This window comes from Pollachius pollachius (genome assembly GCF_949987615.1).
Source record: "Pollachius pollachius genome assembly, chromosome: 11".
In the NCBI taxonomy this organism is placed as follows: domain Eukaryota; kingdom Metazoa; phylum Chordata; class Actinopteri; order Gadiformes; family Gadidae; genus Pollachius; species Pollachius pollachius.
This window is the reverse complement of record NC_136944.1, coordinates 10,373,089-10,396,682: the sequence shown is the minus strand read 5'-3', so window position 1 is coordinate 10,396,682 and position 23,594 is coordinate 10,373,089. Positions and strand designations below refer to the sequence as shown.

At 46.5% G+C, this 23,594-nt stretch overlaps 1 protein-coding gene across 1 annotated transcript in view; it reads left to right on the top strand.

Moving 5' to 3' along the window:
* The window catches only part of grid2ipa (glutamate receptor, ionotropic, delta 2 (Grid2) interacting protein, a), a gene marked incomplete at both ends in the record, with an annotated part of 30,110 nt that extends 7,695 nt beyond the window's left edge, over positions 1-22,415 (top strand). Inside the window, 19 exons of the mRNA XM_079747098.1 lie at positions 6,753-7,034; positions 8,060-8,145; positions 8,603-8,672; positions 13,254-13,586; positions 14,057-14,211; positions 14,351-14,506; positions 15,040-15,146; positions 15,478-15,625; positions 15,805-16,136; positions 16,409-18,892; positions 19,002-19,101; positions 19,193-19,282; positions 19,390-19,586; positions 19,964-20,119; positions 20,476-20,562; positions 20,924-21,053; positions 21,215-21,333; positions 21,936-22,100; positions 22,335-22,415. Of these exons, the coding sequence (XP_079603224.1) occupies positions 6,753-7,034; positions 8,060-8,145; positions 8,603-8,672; positions 13,254-13,586; positions 14,057-14,211; positions 14,351-14,506; positions 15,040-15,146; positions 15,478-15,625; positions 15,805-16,136; positions 16,409-18,892; positions 19,002-19,101; positions 19,193-19,282; positions 19,390-19,586; positions 19,964-20,119; positions 20,476-20,562; positions 20,924-21,053; positions 21,215-21,333; positions 21,936-22,100; positions 22,335-22,415 (5,278 nt within the window). The remainder of the gene's footprint in view (positions 1-6,752; positions 7,035-8,059; positions 8,146-8,602; positions 8,673-13,253; positions 13,587-14,056; positions 14,212-14,350; positions 14,507-15,039; positions 15,147-15,477; positions 15,626-15,804; positions 16,137-16,408; positions 18,893-19,001; positions 19,102-19,192; positions 19,283-19,389; positions 19,587-19,963; positions 20,120-20,475; positions 20,563-20,923; positions 21,054-21,214; positions 21,334-21,935; positions 22,101-22,334) is intronic.
* Between the last annotated feature and the right edge of the window lie 1,179 nt (positions 22,416-23,594).

Sequence of the window (23,594 nt, the reverse complement as noted above, 5' to 3'; positions counted from 1 at the left end):
ATCTTTTTCTCCCTCTCTCTGAGAGAGAGAGAGAGAAAGAGAGAGAGAGAGAAAGAGAGAGAGTAACAGTGTAACAGTGTTCACCTCTGCCTTTTAACAATTCCGAAACAATCTGCTAAAAAGCCAACATCAACAACAACAGTCATATACAACTACCGACCAGATGTGGCGTTACGTCACGAAAAGAATATGCTCAATGCTCCGCAGAAGAATATTTTTATTACAGCTGATTAGGTTGATTAAAACCAATAACCTTTAAGATGAAAATAACATTGACTCATCGTTTAGCATCATTATCACCACCCCATCATGTTTTTTCCTTTAATATATTTATATAGGGCTATTTAATTTTCTAAGAATATATCTGAGAATATGGGCTACAAAAAGGAAAAGCTTTGTTGTGGAATTTGGTTAATTGGACAGCTGTTAGGTATTGAACAGACAGTATTGAGATTTTTTATTGTATTGTATTGGCACTTAAGTATGAAGTACAACATCTAGATACTGTCAGTTCTATATAGAGCTAGGTGATCATGGTCGTCATCATGCTCCTGACTCTTTTGTTATTCATGTTAATTGTTGCCTGTGTTGACAAAGTAATCCCTAACATCATGGTCATTTAATGGTAGAGTTAGGGTTATTAGGGTAAGGGTTAGGGAACTCTCGGATCGAGCACCCTAACTCTGCTCTGGAGGGGGATGGCACAGATCCCGGGCTGGAAACCAAAAATTAAATGTGGTGAAATTATACATTGTTTCTTGTTTCGTAGAGAAGATATACTGAAGAGTAGATGAAACTTTCAGAAGGGGATTTTAATAAGTGTATTTCTAACCGTTTACTATTGCGAGTTTGTGTTTGCTAACTATGTTTGATTAATTTAACCCCTGACTAGGGTCAGGGGTTACATGCATTATCTGGTTGTAGATACACTGAGGACTTCAGGCAGGAATCTGTTTTTTCTTCTAGTAGTTCTGATTTGTGGTTGATGCCTCTGGATGTTCATCTGCATGATGCAATTCCAGAGCATTTCCTTAGAGAAAGAGTAGTTTGGAGTTTGATTTCTGTATCAATGTCGCTGACATCACAAACATACACCTGCACTCTCTTTTTCTCTTTTGCTCCCTCTCCCATCCCTCATACGTGTGTGTGTGTGTGTGTGTGTGAGTGTGTGTGTGTGTGTGTGTGTGTGTGTGTGTGTGTGTGTGTGTGTGCATGTTTGTATGTGTGTGCCACTCTATCAACATCTACCCCCACCACCACCAAGGAGGTCTATTTTAACAGCAGCCTACTTCTTATAATAAACGCCTGCATAAACTCTCTCTCTCTGTCTGTCTTTCTCTGTCTCTCTGTCTCTCTTCCTCTCTTTCTCTCTCTCTCTCTCTCTCTCTCTCTCTCTCTCTCTCTCTCTCTCTCTCTCTCTCTCTTGTGTGGAGTCTGCCATCCATTAAAGCTAATATTGGAACACCTTGTGGTCAGATTGTGTCTTAGCAGGAGCGTCTTTGAATAGGAAAATATATATTGGTGTTATAACAAAATATTTACCTATTGTAATTATTTTCTTAAAATGTTACTTGAGATGCCAATTCCCAACTTATTTATTTGTCATCTGTGAGATGAAGACGAGAGACGGTGGGGGAGATGACCGTTCTTAAGGGGGGGAAGCGGGGTTAGAGATTACGTGTAGGATACCTGAATGGCCCAAAACGCCACTGCGCCTTAGTTATTATGAGCGTGTATGACTTTTATTAATCATGGGTCTATTATGAGAAAATTTGTAGACTGTATTCACCCCTGTGTGTGTGTGTGTGTGTGTGTGTGTGCGTGTGTGTGTGTGTGTGTGAGTGTGTGCGTCTGTACGTGTGTGTGTGTGAGTGTGTGTGTGTCTGTGTGTGTGTGTGTGTGTGTGTCTGTGTGTGTGTGTGTGTGTGTGTGTGTGTGTGTGTGTGTGTGTAAAACTTTAAAAGACTAATGATAATGCGTAAATAATGGCCTTATTACAAGACCCCCTGTCAGTGCCAAGAGGGACACCAGATTGTAGATTGTTAAATTGATAACAATGCAAAACCATTGAATGGAAGTCACAGAGCTCAACATATTTCCGGTTCCCAGACACACACACTCAGTGAATTGGCCTGCATACGCTATTCCACTGGGGCCCTCCCTGCCGCTCCTCCGCTCTCTTCCTGCTCCCCTGCTCCTTCCTTCCTTCCCTCTCATTCGTAGTCCTCCTCATTCTACCTCTGCGAAGAACAAGACGCGTTATTCACTGTCTCCTGCCAGCGCTGGTGGATAACTGAATCTCTTCTTGGTGCGAGGGCAGGTGGGTGGGTGATCCTTTAATGTGTGCCAGGATGGAGTGGCCATCCCTGGGTCTGTCCCGGCAGTCACTCCCCTGGAGGGAGGAAGAGGAGGAGGAGATGGACGGAGAGCCGGGAGAAAATGAAGAAAGTTTACATGGGGAGAGTTTGTAGGGAACGTTGAGACGCTAGCTTGCACCGACCTGGGGATCTCGAAGGGCAGCGTGTGGAGCCCTTGGACGAGTTTTTCCTTTCCTTTTTATTTTCTCTCTCTCTCTATCTCTAGCGCCTTTTGTCTCTGTGACTTTCTAGTTACTTTATTAGCCTGTACCAAAGCTTTTGTTCTGAGATTTGAGACTTCCTTGAAGTGTTTTTTTTATATTGATTTATTTGTACGTTTTTTGGTTCCAACTTCATGAGTGAGATGGCGGAGGGAGCGCTTGTGTCGCTGTTCTGAGGAGCATCTTCTGTGAGGCCAAGGAGAACAATGGGAAGAGACAGAAGCGTCTCCAGACACTTTCGGTAGGGTACTTTCTTAGTCAATCTCTGATCTCGTTGGTGTTTAATGGCGGGCCTCGTTCTGATTTTATAGTTGAGGCTTGAGTTGAACAATTATTATTTTTGAAATTTCAATCAATATCAATTGAGCTTTTCAAGACTATCCCTAAATTCTGCTTGTGTCTTCTATGTGAACGAAAGTACATTGAAGCTCTTATTTAGCTCTTCTCTCCCTGCTTTCCTTTTAATTATAACACACTTCCTGTTCATAACAACTGTAATCTAGCATCATGGTTATAGCTGGCATTTCGCAGCTGATGTTGGGACTTCTAACGTTCTTCTAACGAGAATGTTGGCTCCTTTAACGAGTTTCCAGGCTGTACCAACGAGAATGATGGTTCCTTTAATGAGTTTTGTTGTTATTCAGGCCTCTCTGTGTGTCGTGTCCCTGATCCAGCCCTGCTCCTCCCTTGAATCTAATTATAGCATCCTACCGGCCTCCTTCTAATCGAGGTCACCCCAAGTCCTACATCCTACATTCAACAAAGTTTCTTGGTTGAATCGACTTTCTTTTTTGCTCATTCATGTTTGCCGAGAGCCGGTCATGGTGACCAGACGTTCAAGGGTCTTGGTGAATGCAGGATACAATGACATTGAAAAGAGCAAATGTTTGGAATGTAATCGAAGCTCGTCGCTGACGTCCTGTAAATATTGATGAATAAATAAGAAATAAAGCAAATGTAAGTATTTCATTTTGAGAAATTGTTCATCTTCTACTGAGCTAAGCGGAACAGCTGTGGTGGGAATTGAGGGTACATTTAAAAGTGCTGTGGCCTACATTGAACTCAAATCAGCCAAATATCTTCGTAATATCTTTACACTTGGTATGTGACCCTGGCCTAGAAAGATTTCTAGTTCAAACCCTCTATCTCTCTTGTTATTCATCTGGTTCTTTCCTCTTTTATGGCTCTATTTTTTTCACCCTTTGTACAGTCTCTCTCTCTCTCGCTGTCTTTATCATTATTGATGTACCTTTCAGTAAATTCATTCATTCACACTCACCATTATGCCCCTAATGTTTCAATACGTAGTAAGCTAGATATGCAGCTTGTAATTGCTGTATAGTGTTTGTCCTGTGGGTGGCAACGTAGAGCAGACCCTTATATCTTTTATGAATTATTATTATTATTATTATTATTATTATTATTAATATTATTATTAATAATAATAATAATAATAATAATAATAATAATAATATTAATAATAAATAAAATATCAGGTTTTTTCTGAGGTTTACTAAAAGAAAAGTACCTTAGATGATTAAATATCATAGCCGGAAGGAATGTACATAAGGGTGCAATACAGATCATGTATAATAATAGTACATATCAATTTTATATGATAACATTGAAGTATGAATGTCCTTATTCTTGTAAATACAGATTCAGGTTCATACACATTGCTCTGCGACTAAGAGAGTAGTATCTTCTTGCTTAAGTATTTGTACGTATATATGTGTTTGAGACACAATACCCTTAAGCTAAGAGCACATTTTCTGCATTGATTATAAGTGTGTAAGCCAAGGCCTCCATTTGCTTACTAAATTCTGAAGAACCACTCCCAAGGTAGCTGCTGAGCGACAGTTCTCTTTGAATAACTGGTTCTCTTGATAACTCTTTTTGACAAGTTTCAATCGGTTTCCTGTCTTTTAAAATGGGATTTGAATCGGTACCTACTAATTGACAGCACCAGAAGATTACCACAAGTACAACTATTGCATTCCAACTATGTAAAAGTCTGTAAAACATTATGGGAATAGTTCATGGGAATAGTTCACGTATTACTACAGGCCACCATGAGTCTGTGCACATATTCAGTATGCACCAATGTTTGCAACTCGCCCAAACCCATGAAAACATGGGAATGCAAATAAAGACAAGGAAACAGCTTTAGAGACAGCCTCATAATTCCTATCTTAATTAGAATCCTCTCCGTTATGAATCCTGATGAGAAAGATCTTGTGATTTAGTGCTCAGTAGTAGCATTGGAGCAGGCTTCAAGTCAAGCCGTTTTACAGGCATCAGTGTCAGTCATCCATAATCACCTGCACAGCCCCTGTATCACTGCCAGAGTTTTTCAGCCAGCCAGCCGGTGTGAAGTCATACTCCCACCGGTGAGGATATGAGCTGAGCCTCTACATCAGAGGGATGATGAAACAGCCCAAGAGATATTGTCTCAGAAAAACAGATGAAAAGAAAGACAGAGGGTGGTGCAGAAAATATGTGATTGTCGCATTGTTTTGAGGGGAAAAGCACTCTTGCCGATATGTTGGAGGAATATATGCAAGATAATGGAACAGTGTAGGGTTTAAAGGACAGCATTAAAGACCATTAAATGACAGCATTGAAGACAGTCATTGCATTTTGAAACAACCACTTTGTCCCTGCATTTCTGTCACTCACAATGATAACAACAACAACATTTTCCCATCCTAACAGAGAATATTCTCTCATGTGTGCATGTGTGAGCGTGTGTATGTTCGTTTGTGTGTGTATTTGTGTTTGTGTGTGTGTGTGTGTTTGTGTGCGTGCAGGCATGTGTGTGAGACACACACCTGCATGAGAGAGAAACCGTGCATGTGTGTGACAGAAAGAGATAATGGTGCACTGGGTGCGTGCATGGATTTCTGTACAGAGAACAATGAGTAAGATATGTAACTAGAAGTAGTGTCCTATATTAAGGGAAGAGAAGCTGGGAGCTGGGAGGGGAGAGAAGGACGGAGGGAGGTGGGAGGGACGGAGGGATGCAGGAAGAGAGAGGGAGAGAGGAATATAGTAGAGAGTGAGGAAGGAGTGATCATACGAGAGATAGTTTACGTAGGAGGGGTTGGGCACTGATGTTTTCTCCAAGTGGTGGCAGAAGGACTGTGTGCTTTCCTGGCTGTGAGGATCCGGACCTTTACCTTTACATGGACAACAGAATTCTACTCATCTGATGACAAGCTCCTCAGATCTCACACACGCATGCACGCACACACACACTGAGACACCGCGAAGGTGCACAGAGCACTGAAATATTCACACACATGCATGCTTACGTACTCCAAGGCACATGCCTACGCCCAACACACACACACACATGTGCTTGTCACCACACACACCACGCACACACACTTGCAAACAAGGCCTTGTGTGGCGATCCCATGAGGATATCATGAACAGGAGCTATTTTTGAACCAATGATGTGGATTTTACAGCTGGACAAAGACGCACTGTGAAAATGGAAGAAGCTTTTATTTTTCATCTTTATTCTTAAGAAGACAAGAACACTCTCAGAGATTAGTTCAGTTACCGGATTTGGGATTGGCACCGGACAATTGGGAAGGATTGTTTCTAAAATATTTTTTCCAGTTCAGTATTGTTTTCATTTTCTGGTCAATAGTGTCAATTGCACAACCATCAGGTTTGAATTAGCTGCTAATATTTGTTGGTAATATAAGTTGTAAAATTAGCTGATAATAATAGCTGGTGATATTGACTGGTGATAAAGGTTGGTAATATTGGTTGGTAACATTTGTTGGTAATGTTGGTCGGTTATATTAGTAAGAGACAACTTTGAGAGAGTATTATTGAGTGGCTCCACCCAGGCTCCTGTGCTGCACGGTGCAGTGGACCTGATTTGTTTCATAATCGGCCTGACAGGAATTCTTTCCAAGCAGGATGTATGCGTTACTTACATCTTCTTGTCAGGATTGTCGCAGTGCAAGAGACCTCACTCAGGAATTAGTTGGTCAATATTGAGAAGAGCCCCCTTCTCTTCGAGCCTCTCTCCTACACCCTGAACCTCTGAGCTGCTCCTGGGTTGATCTGACCTCTTCCCCGCGCGGGGTCAAGGGGTCGAGACCTTCACTGTCCTCACTGTGTGACACTTAGCGTCCATGTCCGCTATGTTCGCCAGGATCTTCATTCCCAAGAAGCACCGGGAGCGCTTCGACGACGTCGTGTCCCAGAGTCTGATGAGCCGCATCAAGGGGCGGAGCTTCAGCGACCCCAGCCGCAACCGCCTTCGCCGCAGCCGCAGCGAAGACCACCCGGAGCGCCTGCTGGTGTCCACGCGTGCCAGCTCTGTGCCACGCACACACGCCGAGGAAGGAGTCTTGCCCACCCGCGGCATGCGGAAGACCACCTCGCTCATCGCCGGGCATTCCGCCGGGGGCCCCATGGCGACCACCAGCTGCAGGTCAGTGACCTCCGACCGATAATTGATTGGATTGGGGTTGTTGAGAGATACTTCAAGTTTCTTGATTCTGTGTTTGTGTGTGTGTGTGTGTGCATGGGCTTGCGTGCGTGTGTGTGTGCGTGGGCGTGTGTTTGTGTGCGTGGGTGTTTATTTGTGTGACTTCTTGTATATGTGTATCACTGTTAACACAAAACCCTCCCTCCCCCATACACATATATACAGCACAAGTTAATTATATAAAGACAAAAAAAACTAAAAGTTCATCAGATGTGTCAACTCTGTGGTGTTTATAGGAATAAAAATGTAAAAAATTAGCAACAAACAACAAATGGCAAAAATAACCTACTTGTAAGGTGTCCAAAAACATATTGAAGTGCGGTAGTTGAGGTGAACCTTCCATGGTCCAAGTCAACTCTCCTACCAATTTCTTTGAAATTGGCTTTAGTTCGCTTGAGTTGCTAATGAGTGGCCTCATGTCTTTATGAATAAGTAGAGTAAGGATATATTGCCTTCTGGGGATAAGCTGGCCATATTTAAAAAGGGCTCTCTGCATGCAGAATTGGGGTTTTAAAGTCATCTGCACAACAGGGCATACCGTCTGTGGTCTGCAAATTGGAGTCCCGTTGTTTCGGGAAGGTCTGGTAAAGCTTCCTAATAAAGCAAATAGATCCCTGTTAGCTTATGTAATTACCGAACTAAAAGCATATAGAAATCATGGTGTAAAATATCTCCTCCTTATCATACCACCACTCTCACTAGTCCAACAAGGGTGCAAACTTGTGCAAAGTGTCAGCAAATCTGAGAACGGTATTGACTTTCTATGGTAACCACATTCCGCCCATCATTTTATGACTTGCAGAGGTATAGTATAAATATATAAATGATCCTTGCTATACACTCAATATTACAAGCATTAATAAGTGTTAAGTGCTCTCTCTCTATATATATATTTCTCTCTCTCTCCCTCTCACTCACTCGCTGTCTCTCACTCAATCTCCTCCTCCCCCCCACCCCCCCACCCCCAGGACAGTGAGGGTGTGCAAGGGCAACATGAGCTTTGGCTTTACACTCCGAGGCCATGCTCCTGTCTGGATTGACTCAGTCATCCCCGGTAAGCTAACGGTAATAGTGACCCCGTAGCAATACATTTGTGTGGCCAGAAAGGAGCACGGCTTTGCTCTAACTATGTGTGTTGTTGCGCTGTCGTCATGCAATAGATTGATGATGTGATGGGACAACAGGAGGAGTCTTATCATTATGCAAGTGGCTTAGAGAAAGCAAATGACCTGGTATCTGTAGCTGGCAACTGGGCAAGGAGGTAGGGGATAGGATAGTCCAGTTGTGTTTGGGGTGTATCACTCCTAGCCGAAAGGTCCTAGGAAGTCGTTTTGGATAAAAGCATATGCTCTATAGTTAATAGATAACGTGAGTCAATTAGTGGCTAGGCTTTTCCAATCCTAGCTGAACGATACCGGGTTCGATCCCCCATATCTGCAGCCTCACCTGTAGGTGTCGTTCAGCAAGATAACCCCTATTCTCTCTCTCTCTCTCTCTCTCTCTCTCTGCAGGCAGCCCAGCTGACAAGGCGGGTCTCAAACCGGGGGACCGCATTCTGTTTCTGAACGGACTGGACATGAGGTGGGGCTGCTCTCCTAACCCTCAATAAACAACAACCCCCTTTAGGCATCCTTGAGCAAGATGCCTAGCCCCTTCCTGCTTCTTGACATGTAGCTGTAATTAGTGTAGGACACATTTGAAAGAAGTGTCTGCGTAAACGGATAAACACGCACACACACATACAAACATATTCAGCCACTTATCTGGGGTCGGGTAACGGGGGCAGCATCTCTAGCAGGAGACCCCCGACTTCCCTTTCCCGGGTCACATTGACCAGCTTTGACGGGGAATCCCGAGGCGTTCCTAGGCCAGGCTGGAGACATAATCTCTCCACCTAGACCACCATAACAGACTCCTGTCTAGGCAAAGGAGCAGCAGCTCTACTCTGAGTTCCTCACTGATGGCTGAGCTTCTCACCCTATCTCTCAAAGCTTGGCCTTCCGGCTCAGTTCTCTTTTCTTCCCGATGGTGCAGAAAAGCGATTGCAATACTGCCCCTGCTACTCAGATTCTCATGCTAATCTCACATCCCATCGCAGCCCGACTCGTGAACAAGACCCAGAGGTACTTGAACTCCTTCACTTCGGGTAAAGAGTCATTCCCTACCCGGAGTAGGCAATTCACCGGTTTCCGGCTGAGAGTCATGGCCTTAGAATTAGAGATGCTAATCCTCATCCCAGCCGCCTAACACTTGGCTGCGAACCAATCCAGTGAGTGCTGAAGGTCACAGGCCGATGCTGCCATCAGGACCACATCATCTGCAAAAAGCAGTGATGAGATCTCCAGCACATCAAACTGCCCCTCCCCACCATGACTACGCCTCGATATCATGTCCATGAATATCACAAATGGGATTGCTGACAAAGCGCAGCCCTGGTGGAGGAGTAAATAGACTTACTGCCGAGAACGTGTACCCCCTGCAGCGCTCGCTTTGGGGGTACAGAGATTGGATGGCCCTGAGAAGTGACCGCCTCACCCCATACACCCACAGTATCTCATGGGGGACCCAGTCATGCGCCTTCTCCAAATCCACAATACTCATGTAGACTTGATGGGCATACTCCCGGGCCCCCTTGCGAGAGTGAAGAGCCGGTCCGTGGTTCCACATCCGGGGCGGAATCCGCATTGTTCCTCTTCAATCTGACGTTCGACTATCGGCCGAACCCTCCTTTCCACCACCTTGGAGTAGGCTTTTTCCAGGGAGACTGAGTAGTGTGATACCCCTATAATTGGCACACACACTCTGGTTTACCTTTTTGAACACGGGAGCGACCACCCCGGTTTGCCACGCCTTTGGCACTGTCCCAGACTCTCATGCAATGTCGAAGAGTCGTGTCAACCAAGACAGTCCCTTCACACCCAGAGCTTTCAGCATTTCTGTCCGGACCTCATCAATCCTTGGGGCTTTGCCGTTGTGGAGTTGTTTGACTACAGTGACTTCCCCCAGGGGAATTGAGGAAGAACCCCAGATCTGATTCTACAATAGAGGGCGTGTTAGTCGGATTACCTCCTCCACCGCCCGACTACCTCCTCAGTTGAGGTCAACAAGTCCCATCCTTACTATACACAGCTGGGATGGCTCCCCGTTTCCCCCCCCTGAGGGGCTAAACAGTTTTCCAGAAGCACCCGCTGCTTTGCCTCAGGAGCCTCAAGAGTCCTCTGGACTCTGGAGTCAACTTCCCCCATCCCCTGATCCAACCGACCACCAGATGGTGGTCGGTTGGATCAGGACACTATTCACCCGTTTTGGACACTATTCACCCGAGTGTCCAAAACATGCAGCCTCAGATCGGATGATACGATCACGAAATCCATCATCGATCTTGGTCCTAGGGTGCTCTGGTACCAGGTACACTTATGAGCATCCTTATGTTCGAACATGGTGTTTGTTATAGACAATCAATGACAAGCACCGAAGTCCAATAACAAACTACGCTTTTGTCGGGCTGTGCCCAGCCGGGCTCCGTGGCAAACCCGGCCACCAGGTGTTCGCCGAAGAGCCCTCGGTCCGGGCCTGGCTCCGGACGCGGGCCCCGGGCTTCCTCCGGGCAGGGTTTTTTTGGATCTTCCATGGGGTCTTTGTGAACCATTCTTAGTCTGGCCCCTCACCTGAGACCACTCTGCCATTGTAGACCCCACCAGGAGCACCAGGCTCCAGACAACACAGGCCTCAGGTTCACAGGGACACACAAACCTCTCCACCACGATAACGTGATGGTTTCCGGAGAGGCGGATAAACACTAACATAGCAAATAGTCCCAGCAGAGACAATGTTGGAATAGAGCACAATTTGTACCATTTGCACCTGTGTGCTACATATCTTACTTTTGAGATCCATCTCAAACAATGGCTCATGGCGAAGCAGAACTTGGTAACACCAAGTAAGGTACTTCTAATAAAGGTTCATTAATTAACCATGAATTAACATTCGTCAATGCAGCAATAAGCATTATTATATAACAGTAGCATAGGGGTTAAGTTTAGGGTAAGTGGGAAACAGAGGCAGCTGGTGGTTTTTAAAGCGAGGGAGGAAGGACTGCGCACTTGGTTGCCATTGGCCTGCTTGCACTTTTAGTGGCGTATGTTGGCATAAGTATGTGAGACTCAAGTTTCAGTGTGTTTTGGTCAACTACAAAATAGCAGGGAGGAATAATTTGTGAATAAAATGTATACAAATCCACCAGTGGTTGTGTATTGTGTATTGCATTGTACTTTGAAAGCTGGTGGGCAACATGTCTTGGACTACAAGGGCAGAAGGAGAGGATGCAAAGCCAATTAGTCAAATCAGGCATACTCTTGATTTGTAAAACTAAATAAAAACATCTGGGCCTACCATAGGGCCTTTTTTTGCCCTCAATGACTGAAGCTATTGGTTGTAATTTGGCTATGTTTGACACAAGACCAAGATATTTATAAAGTGATTTCAGAATAACGACACGTGTAGCTCCACGTTTTCGCCACCCTTTCAGACGGCTTGGTAACCCAAGGGAGGAGTGTCAAAAAAATATGTAGGCTAAGCGCGTTTATTTCGGGACCTTGCCCAACTTTTGGCGTTTGAAACGCCAATATAATGGCGCGTTTCCAGTGGAGGGTGCGGGTCGGTTCAGTTCGCAAAGGTGCGGCACGGATCGCGTTTCCACCGCCAAAAGTGGGCGTGACCAGAACTGAGCCGTATTGAGCCGTACTCGTCTCGCAGTACTCCTCCGTTGGGGTACTGAGACGCCTGAAAGGGTGCCGGCAAATTCGAGCTACGCAAGCCGTCCGTTGATTGGTCGACAGAATCGCACTTCCGTGTGACAGGGGAATAATAACAAACAAACACATTACCTGCAAGGTATTTCTGGACAACGGCTAAAGCTTAGTTTATTGAAGAAAATGTTACGCAGAAGTTTGCCGTCCTTCTAGGACGGCCTAAATTGTTGCTATTTGTTCATTGTGCGTGTTCTTCTTTTTCCTTGGATTTTTTAGCAAGCTACACTGTTTCAGGCTGCTATGAGATCAAAATCCCGCCCTAGGATAAGGGTACTGTCGCCGGTGGAAATGCGAGCCGTAACTGAGTTGGGCTTTACTGCACCCTCACTACTGGGCTGAGGCGTGCTGGGTCCGAAGCGTACCCGCCGGTGGAAAAGCGACATAAGCGAACCGAGCTGCACCAAACTGCACCGCTCGGCGGAAATGGAACAGAGCCGCACTGTACCGCAACGAACAGTAGCGCACCGCTCGGTGGAAACGAGGCATATACGACTGAGCGCTGGGTTCCTTGGTTCTCGTAGCCTAGACTTGAGGGGATAACCCCTCCCTCCGGGCTGCTCCAAAGCCAGGGCTCCTGCTTATTGGTTCATTTCGCCGGCAGGGCTCCAGCCTATTCTTGAATAGCGATGACGCGATCCAGATCCCTTAGCCAGTCACACCCACTCTCTTCCATTGAATCCCATGTTATTCACCAGCCTCCAACACTTTTGTTATTCTCAACAATGTTAAGGAGGATCTTCCTCTCTCTCCTCACTGGAGAAGCCTCCACTGGTGGGATATGGTTAGGGTTAGGATTAGGGTTAGGGGTTAACCCACTAGCACTATTATATAATGATTACATTTAAACCTTTGTTATCATGAACACTATTACCTTAGTTAACATGAACACCATAAGTCATCATGAACACCATGTTTGTGTTTTTACCCTCATTGAAAAGTGGTAAGATGATCTGTGATCACTTCTATCCTGATAATTTGTGCAATGTTTTAGTTCTTTCTACTTATGTATTTCTATATTGGTATTTGCACATTGTCACTGTTGATGTTTCTGTTTTTGTTTTTAACGCATATACTGAGATGATTCATGTAATTTCACAGGTGATGTTGAGTCTCAGAGAAGGCAGTGTGTGAGAGCATCTGAGTGTATGCGTGGGTACATGTCTGTTTGGGCGTCTTTGAGCGTGGACCAAAGTATGCATATTCAAGGGTTGGTCTCCTTGCTTGTTCTCGTGTACATATACAAAAGTGGGTTAAAAACAAATGACCTGGCTTTGTATGTCCCTGCATGTGTGTGTGTGTGTGTGTGTGCGTGGGCGTGCGTGCGTGCGTGCGTGTGTTGTGTCCCTTGTAGGACGTGTTCCCACGAGAAGGTGGTGTCCATGCTGCAGGGCAGTGGGGCCATGCCGTCGCTGGTAGTGGAGGACGGCCCGGCCTCCTTCTCCCTGGTAGAGCAGCAGGAGCTGGTGGGAGGAGGAGGAGGAGGAGGAGGAGGAATCAGTGGGGGGGGTCCACCCATGGAGGGCTCCCGCTCCCCGGTGTTGAGCTCCCTGCAGTGGGTTGCTGACATTCTGCCTCCCAGCATCAGAGTCCACGGGCGCACCTTTGGCCAGCAGTTGGAGCACCTGCTGACCATCCAGGAGAGGTACACTATCTGCAAGGCCCTGGAGAACTTCTTCCAGCACAGGTGAGACCCGGCGGCAGGCGCTGGGGGATTGGGTGTAGAAATGTTTAGATGGAAACGGTGTTGACTGCTGCCTGTAGCTAAGAGACGTCACCATCGCAGCTACATTGAAGAGGCCAAGATTGGCTTGTTGACAAAGTGAGTGGTATAACATTAACAATTCCCCAATCAAGCAATTCTGCAGTTTTCGTCAAGGGCTCATTTACGTTGAGTAAAAAAAAGTATAATAATAATGATAAGATTCATATGAATGTAAAAGTGACGCAAAGAGAAAATGCAAAAACAAAAAGGGTCCTGATCTTAAGTCAAGATGAAAACATTGTTAGCATTCGATATGTCCTAGTTATTCCACTATCTTTCCTATCGGCTCTTTCCCTGTATTAGTTTATTTATGTATCTATCTATCTAGTCTCTTTCCGATATTTGTAATTCATGACATTGTTGTCCTCTTCCTGCTGTTTCCCCGTCAGCAGGAACGTTGACACCCTGATCGTGGACGTGTTCCCGGTGCTGGACACCCCGGCCAAACAGGTGATCTGGCAGTTCATCTACCAGCTGCTGACCTACGAGGAGCAGGAGCACTGCCAGAGCAAGATCACGCGCTTCCTCGGGTTCAAAGCCTCCGCAGGTGTGTGTGTGTGTGTGCATGTGTGCGTATGTGTATGTGCATAGACTTGACCTGACTTGACAACATCTTCAGTTTGACTGGCCTTGTTCACTTTGGGTTTCACCAACACCCCCCCCCCCCCCCCCAATGTGTTTTCCAGTTCCCCCTCCACCGCCCCCCCCTCCCCTAGAGCATGATGGGGCCCCTGAGCCCCACCGGCGGAGCAGCTCCATGAGGGTGACCGGCACCACGTACCGCAGCAGCGTCAGGGGCCGCAGCTCTGACGACCTGGTCATAGGCACCCATCTGGGGATGGGTACGAGAGCCTTGAGGGCCGGGACCAGTTGGGGACGTTATCTTTGATGTTCAGCATCTTCTTCATTTTCATCATCATCATCATCATCATCATCATCATCATCATCATCATCATCATCATCATCACCATCATCATCATCATTATAATTGTTGCCGTCATTGTCTTCATGATTGTCATTCTCACAATTGTTTCACAAATCCCCACAGTTAAAGTTATGTATTATGTATTGCTTTAACTCTTATTAATTAACGTTGTGAGCTTTTGTTATTTTGATTGGTTATTGATGTTTGTCCCTGAATTGGATTAAAACTGAATTGTTAGGCTTTTATCAAATCCCATTACATGGGCATTTATTACCACTAGAAAGGAGGTTACCAATGTTTGATTGCATTACAAGCTTATATTGAATATGAAACATTTCTTCGATTCCTGCTTTTCACTAGTTCTTATCAATTAGCCACTTAGTCCCTTAAACACAGATCATTTGGATCATTATCACGGGTGACTGACTAAGATGTGGTTGTATGTCCAAGGTTACCGTGGAGAGCCAGTGCTGGAGACGGGGATGAGGCTGGCTCCGGGGGAGAGACAGTCAGGGGACGGCACCTCCCTGCCTGAGACCCCCAACAACCTCACCAATGTACTTCCCAAGAAAAAAAGGCCATTAACAAAGAAACGCAAAAAATACGTAGATAGACAGACTAGAAGACGTAACCTTTTTAAACACTCCTGTAACCATAAGAGGGCAGAATCGTGTAGTGGCTTGGGTGTTCGACTCCCATCCGAAAGGAACTGGGTTCGATCCCCAAGTTTGACAAGCTACTTGTAAGCTTCCTTGACCAAGATGGCTCACCCCCTACCTGCTCCTTATCGCCTGTATCTGAATTTACTGTAAGACATTTCTCGTTTAAAAGCATCTGCTTACTGAATTAATAATAAAGCGGTACACTTTTCCCCATTGCTCTGCAAAGCTGTCAGCAGTGTACGCAGAGCTGGAGAACATGTATTCGTCCAAGAGGTCCAAGTCCCTGAAGAACCGCCCTCCCCCAGCCCAGGACAGCCTTCTCGAGGTGGAGCCCATCTCGCGCACCACCTCCCCCACCATGCTCGCCAGCACAGGTGGACAACTCACACCTCACCCGTCCATACACCTGGACTGTGACATTTCAGTGTTTCAGGAAAGGGGCAATGGCTCATAAGACGGACTACATTTAAAGTGATGTCACTTTGTGAATCACAAGTTCAAACTCCTATTATTAATCCCTATTAATCATCCCTATCATTTTGTTTCTTTGCAGGCGGTCGTAAGGGACCCCCACCGCCCACGTCATGGCCAGAACCAATGCCCAGTCCCCCGGATGCACCGTTCTACAGCTCCGGGCTGCCCGCCCAGATCAGTGCTGAGTCGAACCCTTACGTCAGCCTGGACAGCCCCCTGCCCTCGCCGCCCAACCCCCCAGATTACCCCCCAAGCCCTGTGGGGCATCGCAGCAGCAAGCGGCGCTACACCTTCTCCAAGCCGCCCCGGTCGGAAGACACCGATCGCTTCCTGGACGCCCTCAGCGAGCAGCTGGGACAGAGGGTGGCCATCGTCGACGACTTCCTGAGTCCTGAGAATGACTACGAAGAGGTAGGCTGGCATGGCCCTGGAGCAACCCATCCAAATGCTAGTTGAGCTTAGTTTTTTTGCTTCGGAAGATGACAGACTCACTGATCATCAATTGACGTAAGTAAGTAGTGTCACGATTATTAATACAAAGATGTGTGCAATCCTTCCTGTAAAGATGGTAACCATGATACAGCATAGTTCCTAAATTGCTTTCGGAGTATGTCACGTGTTATGTTTTGGAATGAGGCTATCTGCGGTGTAGCTGATAATAATCTGATTGTTGGTAATGCCAGGATGTTGTCCAGATGAGCTTTCCGGACGAAGAGGACGAAGAGGACGATGAAGATGACCTGGGAGAGGACGACGAGGAGAGCGGGGGCTTTGTGGCCCCGGAGCTCAGCAGCGCGAGTGACGTGCAGAGCAGCAGTGCAGAGGAGGAGAACGCCTCCTCCCTCACCTATTCCTCCTCCTCCGACCACATCCCGCCTCCGCCCATGACCCCTCCCCCCCCTCCGCCCATCCAGTTCAATGACACACCACCTCCGGCGCCTCCCTCTGCCCCGACTGCAGCCCGGCCACCTCCTCCGCCTCCTCCTCCTCCGCCTCCTCCTCCGCAGCAGCAGCAGCAGCAGCAGCTATTGATCTACAGCCCCGATCACTCCCCCAGAGTCTATGTGCCCATGCGCCGCAAGTCTGGGCCCCCTCCTCCACCTCCACCCAGGAGCAATCTGCCACCCAAGCGGCAGTCCCTTCACAAAGTCCTGCCTGCCAGAGAAGACGTACAGGTCCGTGCCACCATACAGGAGCTCAAGGCCTTCCAGGAACAGCAGGCCTACCGGGAGAGACAGGCCTACGAGGAGCAGCAAGCGACCCAGGAGCGAGAGGCCTACAAGGAACAGAAAGCCTATGAGGAGCAACAACTGTACCAGGAACAGCAGGCCTACCAGGAGAGGCAGGCCTACCAGGAGAGACAGGCTTACAAAGAGAGACAGGCCTACGAAGAGCAAAAGGCCTATGAGGAGCAGAAGGCCTACGAAGAGCAGAAGGCCTACGAAGAGCAGAAGGCCTACGAAGAGCAGAAGGCCTACGAAGAGCAGAAAGTCTATGAAGAGCAACAGGCCTATGAGGAGCAGAAGGCCTACGATGAACAGAGGGCTTACGAAGAGCAGAAAGCCCTCCAAGCCAAACAGATCTATCAGGAGCTCCAAGAACGACAGGCGTACGAGGAGCAGAAGGCCTACCAGGAGCAGAAAGCTTTCAAGGAGCGCCAGGCCTACCATGAGCAGCAAGCCTACCAACAAGAGCAGCAGCAACTGCAGCAAATCTATCAGAGCCACCAGTCGCTCCCTGCCCAGCATTCACCCCACTCGCCACATCCCCTCCAGCAGCTTCACCAATCCCTGCCCCCTCTTCCTTCTCCCGACTCCAACCGAACCCGCGCTAATCACCCTCTGTACCAGATGCAACAGGCACAGCAGCAGCAACAGCACCAGCACCAGCAGCAGCAACAAGCCCAGCAGAGCCACCCCCACCGGCGCCAGTCCCGGTCAGCGCCATCACCCCACCAGCCCTCATCCCAACAAACGGCCCACCCAGGTCAACAGGGTCACTACATCGAAGGCGTCTACCAAAGCCGCAAAAGTCTAAAGGCCCAGGCCCACCATGCGTCGGCTGAGATGCTCAACCAGATGCACCAAGCCCAGGCTCAAGCCCTCCACTCGTCCGCTGAAATGATCCACCACATGCAGCAGGCGCAAACGCGCCACGCCTCCAACGAGATGCTGAATCAAATGCACAAGGCCCAGGCCCACCTCTCTTCGTCTGAGTTCCTTCACCACCAAGCCCACCAGATGCACCAGGAGCAGCCTCACCACTCATCTACGGAGCTCCTCAGCCAGGTTCACCGACTGAGTCAGAGGCAGCCGCACCATGCCTCAAGCGAGCTGCTTCATCAGCTGCACAAAGTCCAAGCACATCATTCCTCCACAGAGCTGCTCCACCAGGCCCATCAGATGCAGCAAGCCAAGCCCCACCACTCCTCTGCTGAACTGCTGCATCAAACCCAGCATGACCCTGCCTCCCTGCCGGTCCAGTTCACCCGAGAGAGCTCGTCTCACCAGAGCCGAAGGAGCCTAAAGGGGCACCATCAGGTCCAGGCGTCGCCCCAAGGCAGACACCCGGAGCATCAAATCCATCACCCGCAGCCCAGCAAACCCTCTCCCCAGAGACCCCACTCCATCCAGCAGACCCACCACCATTCCCCTTCCCCTCAGATCCACCACATCCATCACATGACCCCTCAGCCCCCTCCCCAGGACTACCAGCCCCAGATCCACCTGATCCACCCCCCACAAGGTCAGCCGGCCCACAGGCCCCAGCCACTCCTCTCCACCTTCCAGCCGCTACAGCCTCACCAGACCACACCCTCTACCTTCCAGGCCTTGCCCCAGCACCCTCAACCCCAACAGGCCCAACCTCCAAGCCAAGCTACCCGCCCGCAGTCCCAGCCCGCCCACCACCTGCTCCAGTGTCAGCCCCCATTGCAGCCCCACCACAAGCAGTCCCAGGGCCAGGTCCAGCCACAATCCCTGCCACACTCTCTGTCGGACCCGCCGAAACACCCGGAGCCTCCTCTGCCGCCGCCTCCTCTGCCTCCACCCTGCTCACCTCCTCCCCTGCCCAGGCCTCCCTTGTCCAGGATGGACTCTCATCACATGAGCGTGAAGAGGCTGCGCTGGGAGCAGGTGGAGAACTCAGAGGGCACTATCTGGGGAGAGGTGAGGAGGGGGATGGGGGGGATGAGGGGGATGGGGGGGATGTGACTGAGGAAAACAAAATCGGAAAAAGGAATAGATCAGATTCGATTTTGCATTTGTTTTTTTCTAGTTTGGGGCCAATTCGGACTACGACAAGCTGAATGACATGGTGAAATACCTGGATTTAGAATTGCATTTTGGGACGCAAAAGAGCCAAGGTTCGTGCCACTGTACGTGAGTTTGTGCACAGAATCCTTTAAATGCAATGCAGTGCGCTAGCCCATTTGATTACACTGTTCCCACTGTTTTCCATGTGTTTAGTGTCGGTTCCAGAGCCATTGCTTCAACCAGAGACGTTCAAAAAGAAAGACGTTATTGAAATCCTCTCCCATAAAAAAGCCCACAATGCCTGTAAGCAGCGCGCATTAACAAAGGCACCACCTATTGTCCAAATCTCCTTGTATTGTTCAAGAAAATGTTGTACTTGTGCGTGACCTTTGACCTTACCTGTCCTCCAGCCATCCTTATAGCTCACCTGAAGCTGTCACCGGGGGAGCTTCGTAAGGTGCTCATGACCATGGCCTCTGACAGGCTGGAGTCTGCGCACATCAAGCAGCTGCTGCTGTACGCCCCAGACGCCGGGGAGGTGAAGCAGTATGAGCAGTACCACCAGGACCCCAGCAAGCTCAGCGAGCCTGACCAGTTCGTATTGCAGGTAGAGATCATATCGTAACATGTGATTTGTTTGTAATGCTAGTGTAGTGGCTAGGGCCAACGTGTTCAATTCCCTGCAAAAAATTGTCCAAAATGTTGTAATTACACACAAATGCAGGTACAGGCAGATCGTTTAAGAGTAGTACGCTTTGTGGAACATGTTATCTGAGGGTTTTTTTATGTGTTGACTGATTGGAATGCCTGATAACTGTTGGTCTGTGAGCTAACCATTGAGATAAGTGTTGGGATAACTGTTGAGCTAACTGTTGGGCTAACAAGCTAAATGTTTAGCTCACTGTTGGCTAACTTTTGGGATAAACGTTAGGCTATCCCCTTGGATAACTGTTAAGCTAAGTGTTTGCTAATCTCCTCCTCCAGATGTTGTTGGTTCCCGAGTATAAGACGCGTCTCCAGAGCCTCCACTTCAAGTGTTCCCTGCAGGAGAAGACAGATGAGCTTCGAGGAGGCTTTGACTGTATCTACAAGGCCTCGCTGGAGCTCAAGACTAGCAAGAAGCTAGCCAAGATACTGGAGGTCTGTTAGTGTTTTGAGATAAACTATTGCATTTAGCGTTGGGAATTGATGCGGAAAGGTATTTCCGCAATAAAGCAGATTTTACGACATGATGCAGTTAAGATAAGATAGGAAAATGCTGACAATGTGCTTGTCAGCAAACCTGTGTCTAAACATATATAATCAGTCTGATATTCTTCCATTTTAAGTCCCATTCCTTCATTGAATTACCCCAACTTCAACAGCCACTCTAAGTAGAAAATAAGTCATTCTTATAGTCTAAAAATAAAAGTCTAATAATATTCACTATGAATGTCATTTGTATTCAGCTTAATTCCAGACTCACAAATTTCTTCTTCCCTCCTGTGCTTTTATAGTTTGTGTTGGCAATGGGCAACTACTTGAACAATGGTCAACCAAAGACCAACAAGACCACAGGCTTCAAGATCAACTTCCTCACAGAGGTGCAATATAAGCCATCCATTACTCAAATGAATTACTAAATATTGTTTTGTTATATATCAACAGGGTGCGATTTGCCGGTGGGGATGGTGGGGATTATCCCCCCCTCTGGTTTACACGTCCTACCCTCTGCTCAATTATTTTTATCCTCGGTGGGGATAAAAATTATCCCCCCCACCCAAAGTATTTTCACCATTACATCGTAATAATTAACAACCAAAATACACAGGGTCCGTCTTCATTTTGAAACATTTTAAAATGTTTCTCAAAATTATCCCCCCCTCTGCTTTTTTCACAAATCGCACCCTGTATATCAAAATATATGAAATATACTAACTTGAGTATTAACCATGTCCTTTGTAGCTTAGCACCACCAAAACAGTTGATGGGAAGTCAACATTTCTGCACATCCTGGTCAGGTCTCTGTGCCAACATTTTCCTGACGTGCTGGACTTCTCCAAAGACCTAACCATGATTCCACTGGCAGCCAAAGGTACATTAGGGATAGGATTTTATCACCTATATCATTGCACATTTCACACACACACACACACACACACACACACACACACACACACACACACACACACACACACACACACACACACACACACACACACAAACATGATATCACGCCCAAGTGTTTGTCCACAGTGAACCAGAGGGCAATCACGTCGGATATGAACGACCTCCACACAACCATACAGGAGACCAGAGCCGCCTGCCAGAAGATGCCTGCTACTTCTGAGGACCGCTTTGCCGTCGTCATGAGTGTATCCTTTAAATAGAAGAGAAACAGAATTATCTGGATCCTTATTATATGAGGATGGTTGTTTAAGCATATTTATTACATCTGAACCAATGAACAGATATCCTCTTCTTTAGCGGAAGCATACATAAACACTATACACTTTCTGCTGTAGTCACTTTTTAATATGCTTTATTGTAAGTGATTTACAGTGCATTATTCTTTAGCAGTCTGAAGCATACATGAACACCATAGACTTTCTGCTATTCATATTAATTTAATATGCAATCAAAAGCGATTTACAGTTAATTTTTTCATTAATTAAGGGACAGGCAGGGGGATACAGTCATCTAGCCTGGATCAGGATGAGGTAGGTAGGCTATGGACATTCAAATGCATAACCTTTTGGCCATTATTCTAACCATTGAAATATCCACTAGTGTCACTAGAGGCAAGATAGCTCCGTGTAACAAATCCTCATCAGGTTCGCTTTAAAACCACAGCAGGGATACAGAAAAAGGATATCTAACTCAGACATCAATAACTGTAAAAAGAAAAAAAACACAACACAAAGAAATAAAGCAAAAGAAATGTCCAAACGGGGCGATCCTTGACTGGAGCGTGCAGAACTTCCTGGAGAACAGCCACCCGGCCATGCAGTCTCTGGAGTCTCTGCAGCAGAGGTCCATGGAGGAGTTCGCCCGCACCTCCTCCTACTTTGGGGAGGACAGCAAGGCCACCAACACAGAGGTCTTCTTTGGCATCTTCAGCGAGTTCCTGAGCAAGTTTGAGGTGAATCCAATGAAAAAACTGAAAATATATTTTTCTTATTATAAAAAAATCTGGTAAAAAAACTTCTATATTGCCATTTATTAATTTATTCATTCTTGTAGGTTTAGTTATCATCATTGGGGAACTGCTTCATTCATTCTTTCATTCATTCGTTTGTGTAGTGCTGAGCTGCTTTGCTTTTAGGGATATTTGGATAATGGCTGAATAACAAACCTGTCAATGTTCTTTCCACAGAGAGCTTTAAGTGATCAACAGACCGGGGAAATCCCGAAGAGTCCCAGAAGCCCACGGATGGCCTCGCCGTTGGCCTGGTAACATGTACACACACACACACACACACACACACATATAAATACATGAACAAATTACTGCACACTAACACACAGAAATGTGCATGCACAAACACACAGACACACATACGCACACATTAAACATACGCATACACACAAACACACACACACACACACACACACACACACGCAAACACATTTATATACACACACACACACACACACACACACACACACACACACACACACACACACACACACAAATGTAAATGCACAGCTACACATAAACACGCTCAAATAAATACACACACGTTTGTACATGCGGCTGTAAGTCACCTTTATGAACTTTGGAGTGAAGTGGCTGGATGAAATCGGAATGACTCAAACTGTGTTGTTTCATAGAATATAATATGGAATTGTGTTCTCTATGCTTACAGTGTTTTTCCTTCAAAACAAAGCCTTGGTTGAAGACGATTTGCTAACTAGAGTATAAGATACCTAAAAAGGTATCTTGTTTATTATGTGACTGTGTCTGTATTTTTATACAGTGTCAATCTTTTTTTTCTGTCTTTGCTTTGCCACCAAAACATTTGGTGATTGACCTTCTATTTGGTAATAGAAACATTGTCAAAGAAATTCATGAACATCTATTACATAGAGATATGAAGCATAGTTGTTTTTGTGAAATTATTCAAAAAATGTATCAATTAATATATATTGCTATAAGAAATGTAATATAACCAAGTTAGTTAATGTTTCTTTGAAAGAAACCACAAACGGCCATATTTCTTAAAGTAAGTAAGGCGCCCACCACACTGAATGTAATAACATTTATTTATTAAGAGTGTATTTTCAATATATTTATGGTCAACACCTGATGGCAGCTTTCTGAAAGAAAATGCCACTGTGTCTTTATGTTGCCATTTTCCATATGAAGACCTTTCAGGCCATTTGTGTAAGGCACTTACTAGAAGCCTGTACAAACGCTTTCACTACCAGATCTCTTAAGCTCTGTACATATAATGATGTGAAGAGCCAAACAAATCAAAATCATTTCAGAGATTTGCGGCTTGTATAAAACCTGTACAATATTTTGAGGACTCCTCGAGAGAGGTTTTTTTTAGACCTTAGGAAGGGCATTGTGCAATGTTTTGCTCTGTAAGATGTTGAATGTGCAATATACAAATGTTTGAAAGCTGTCTGT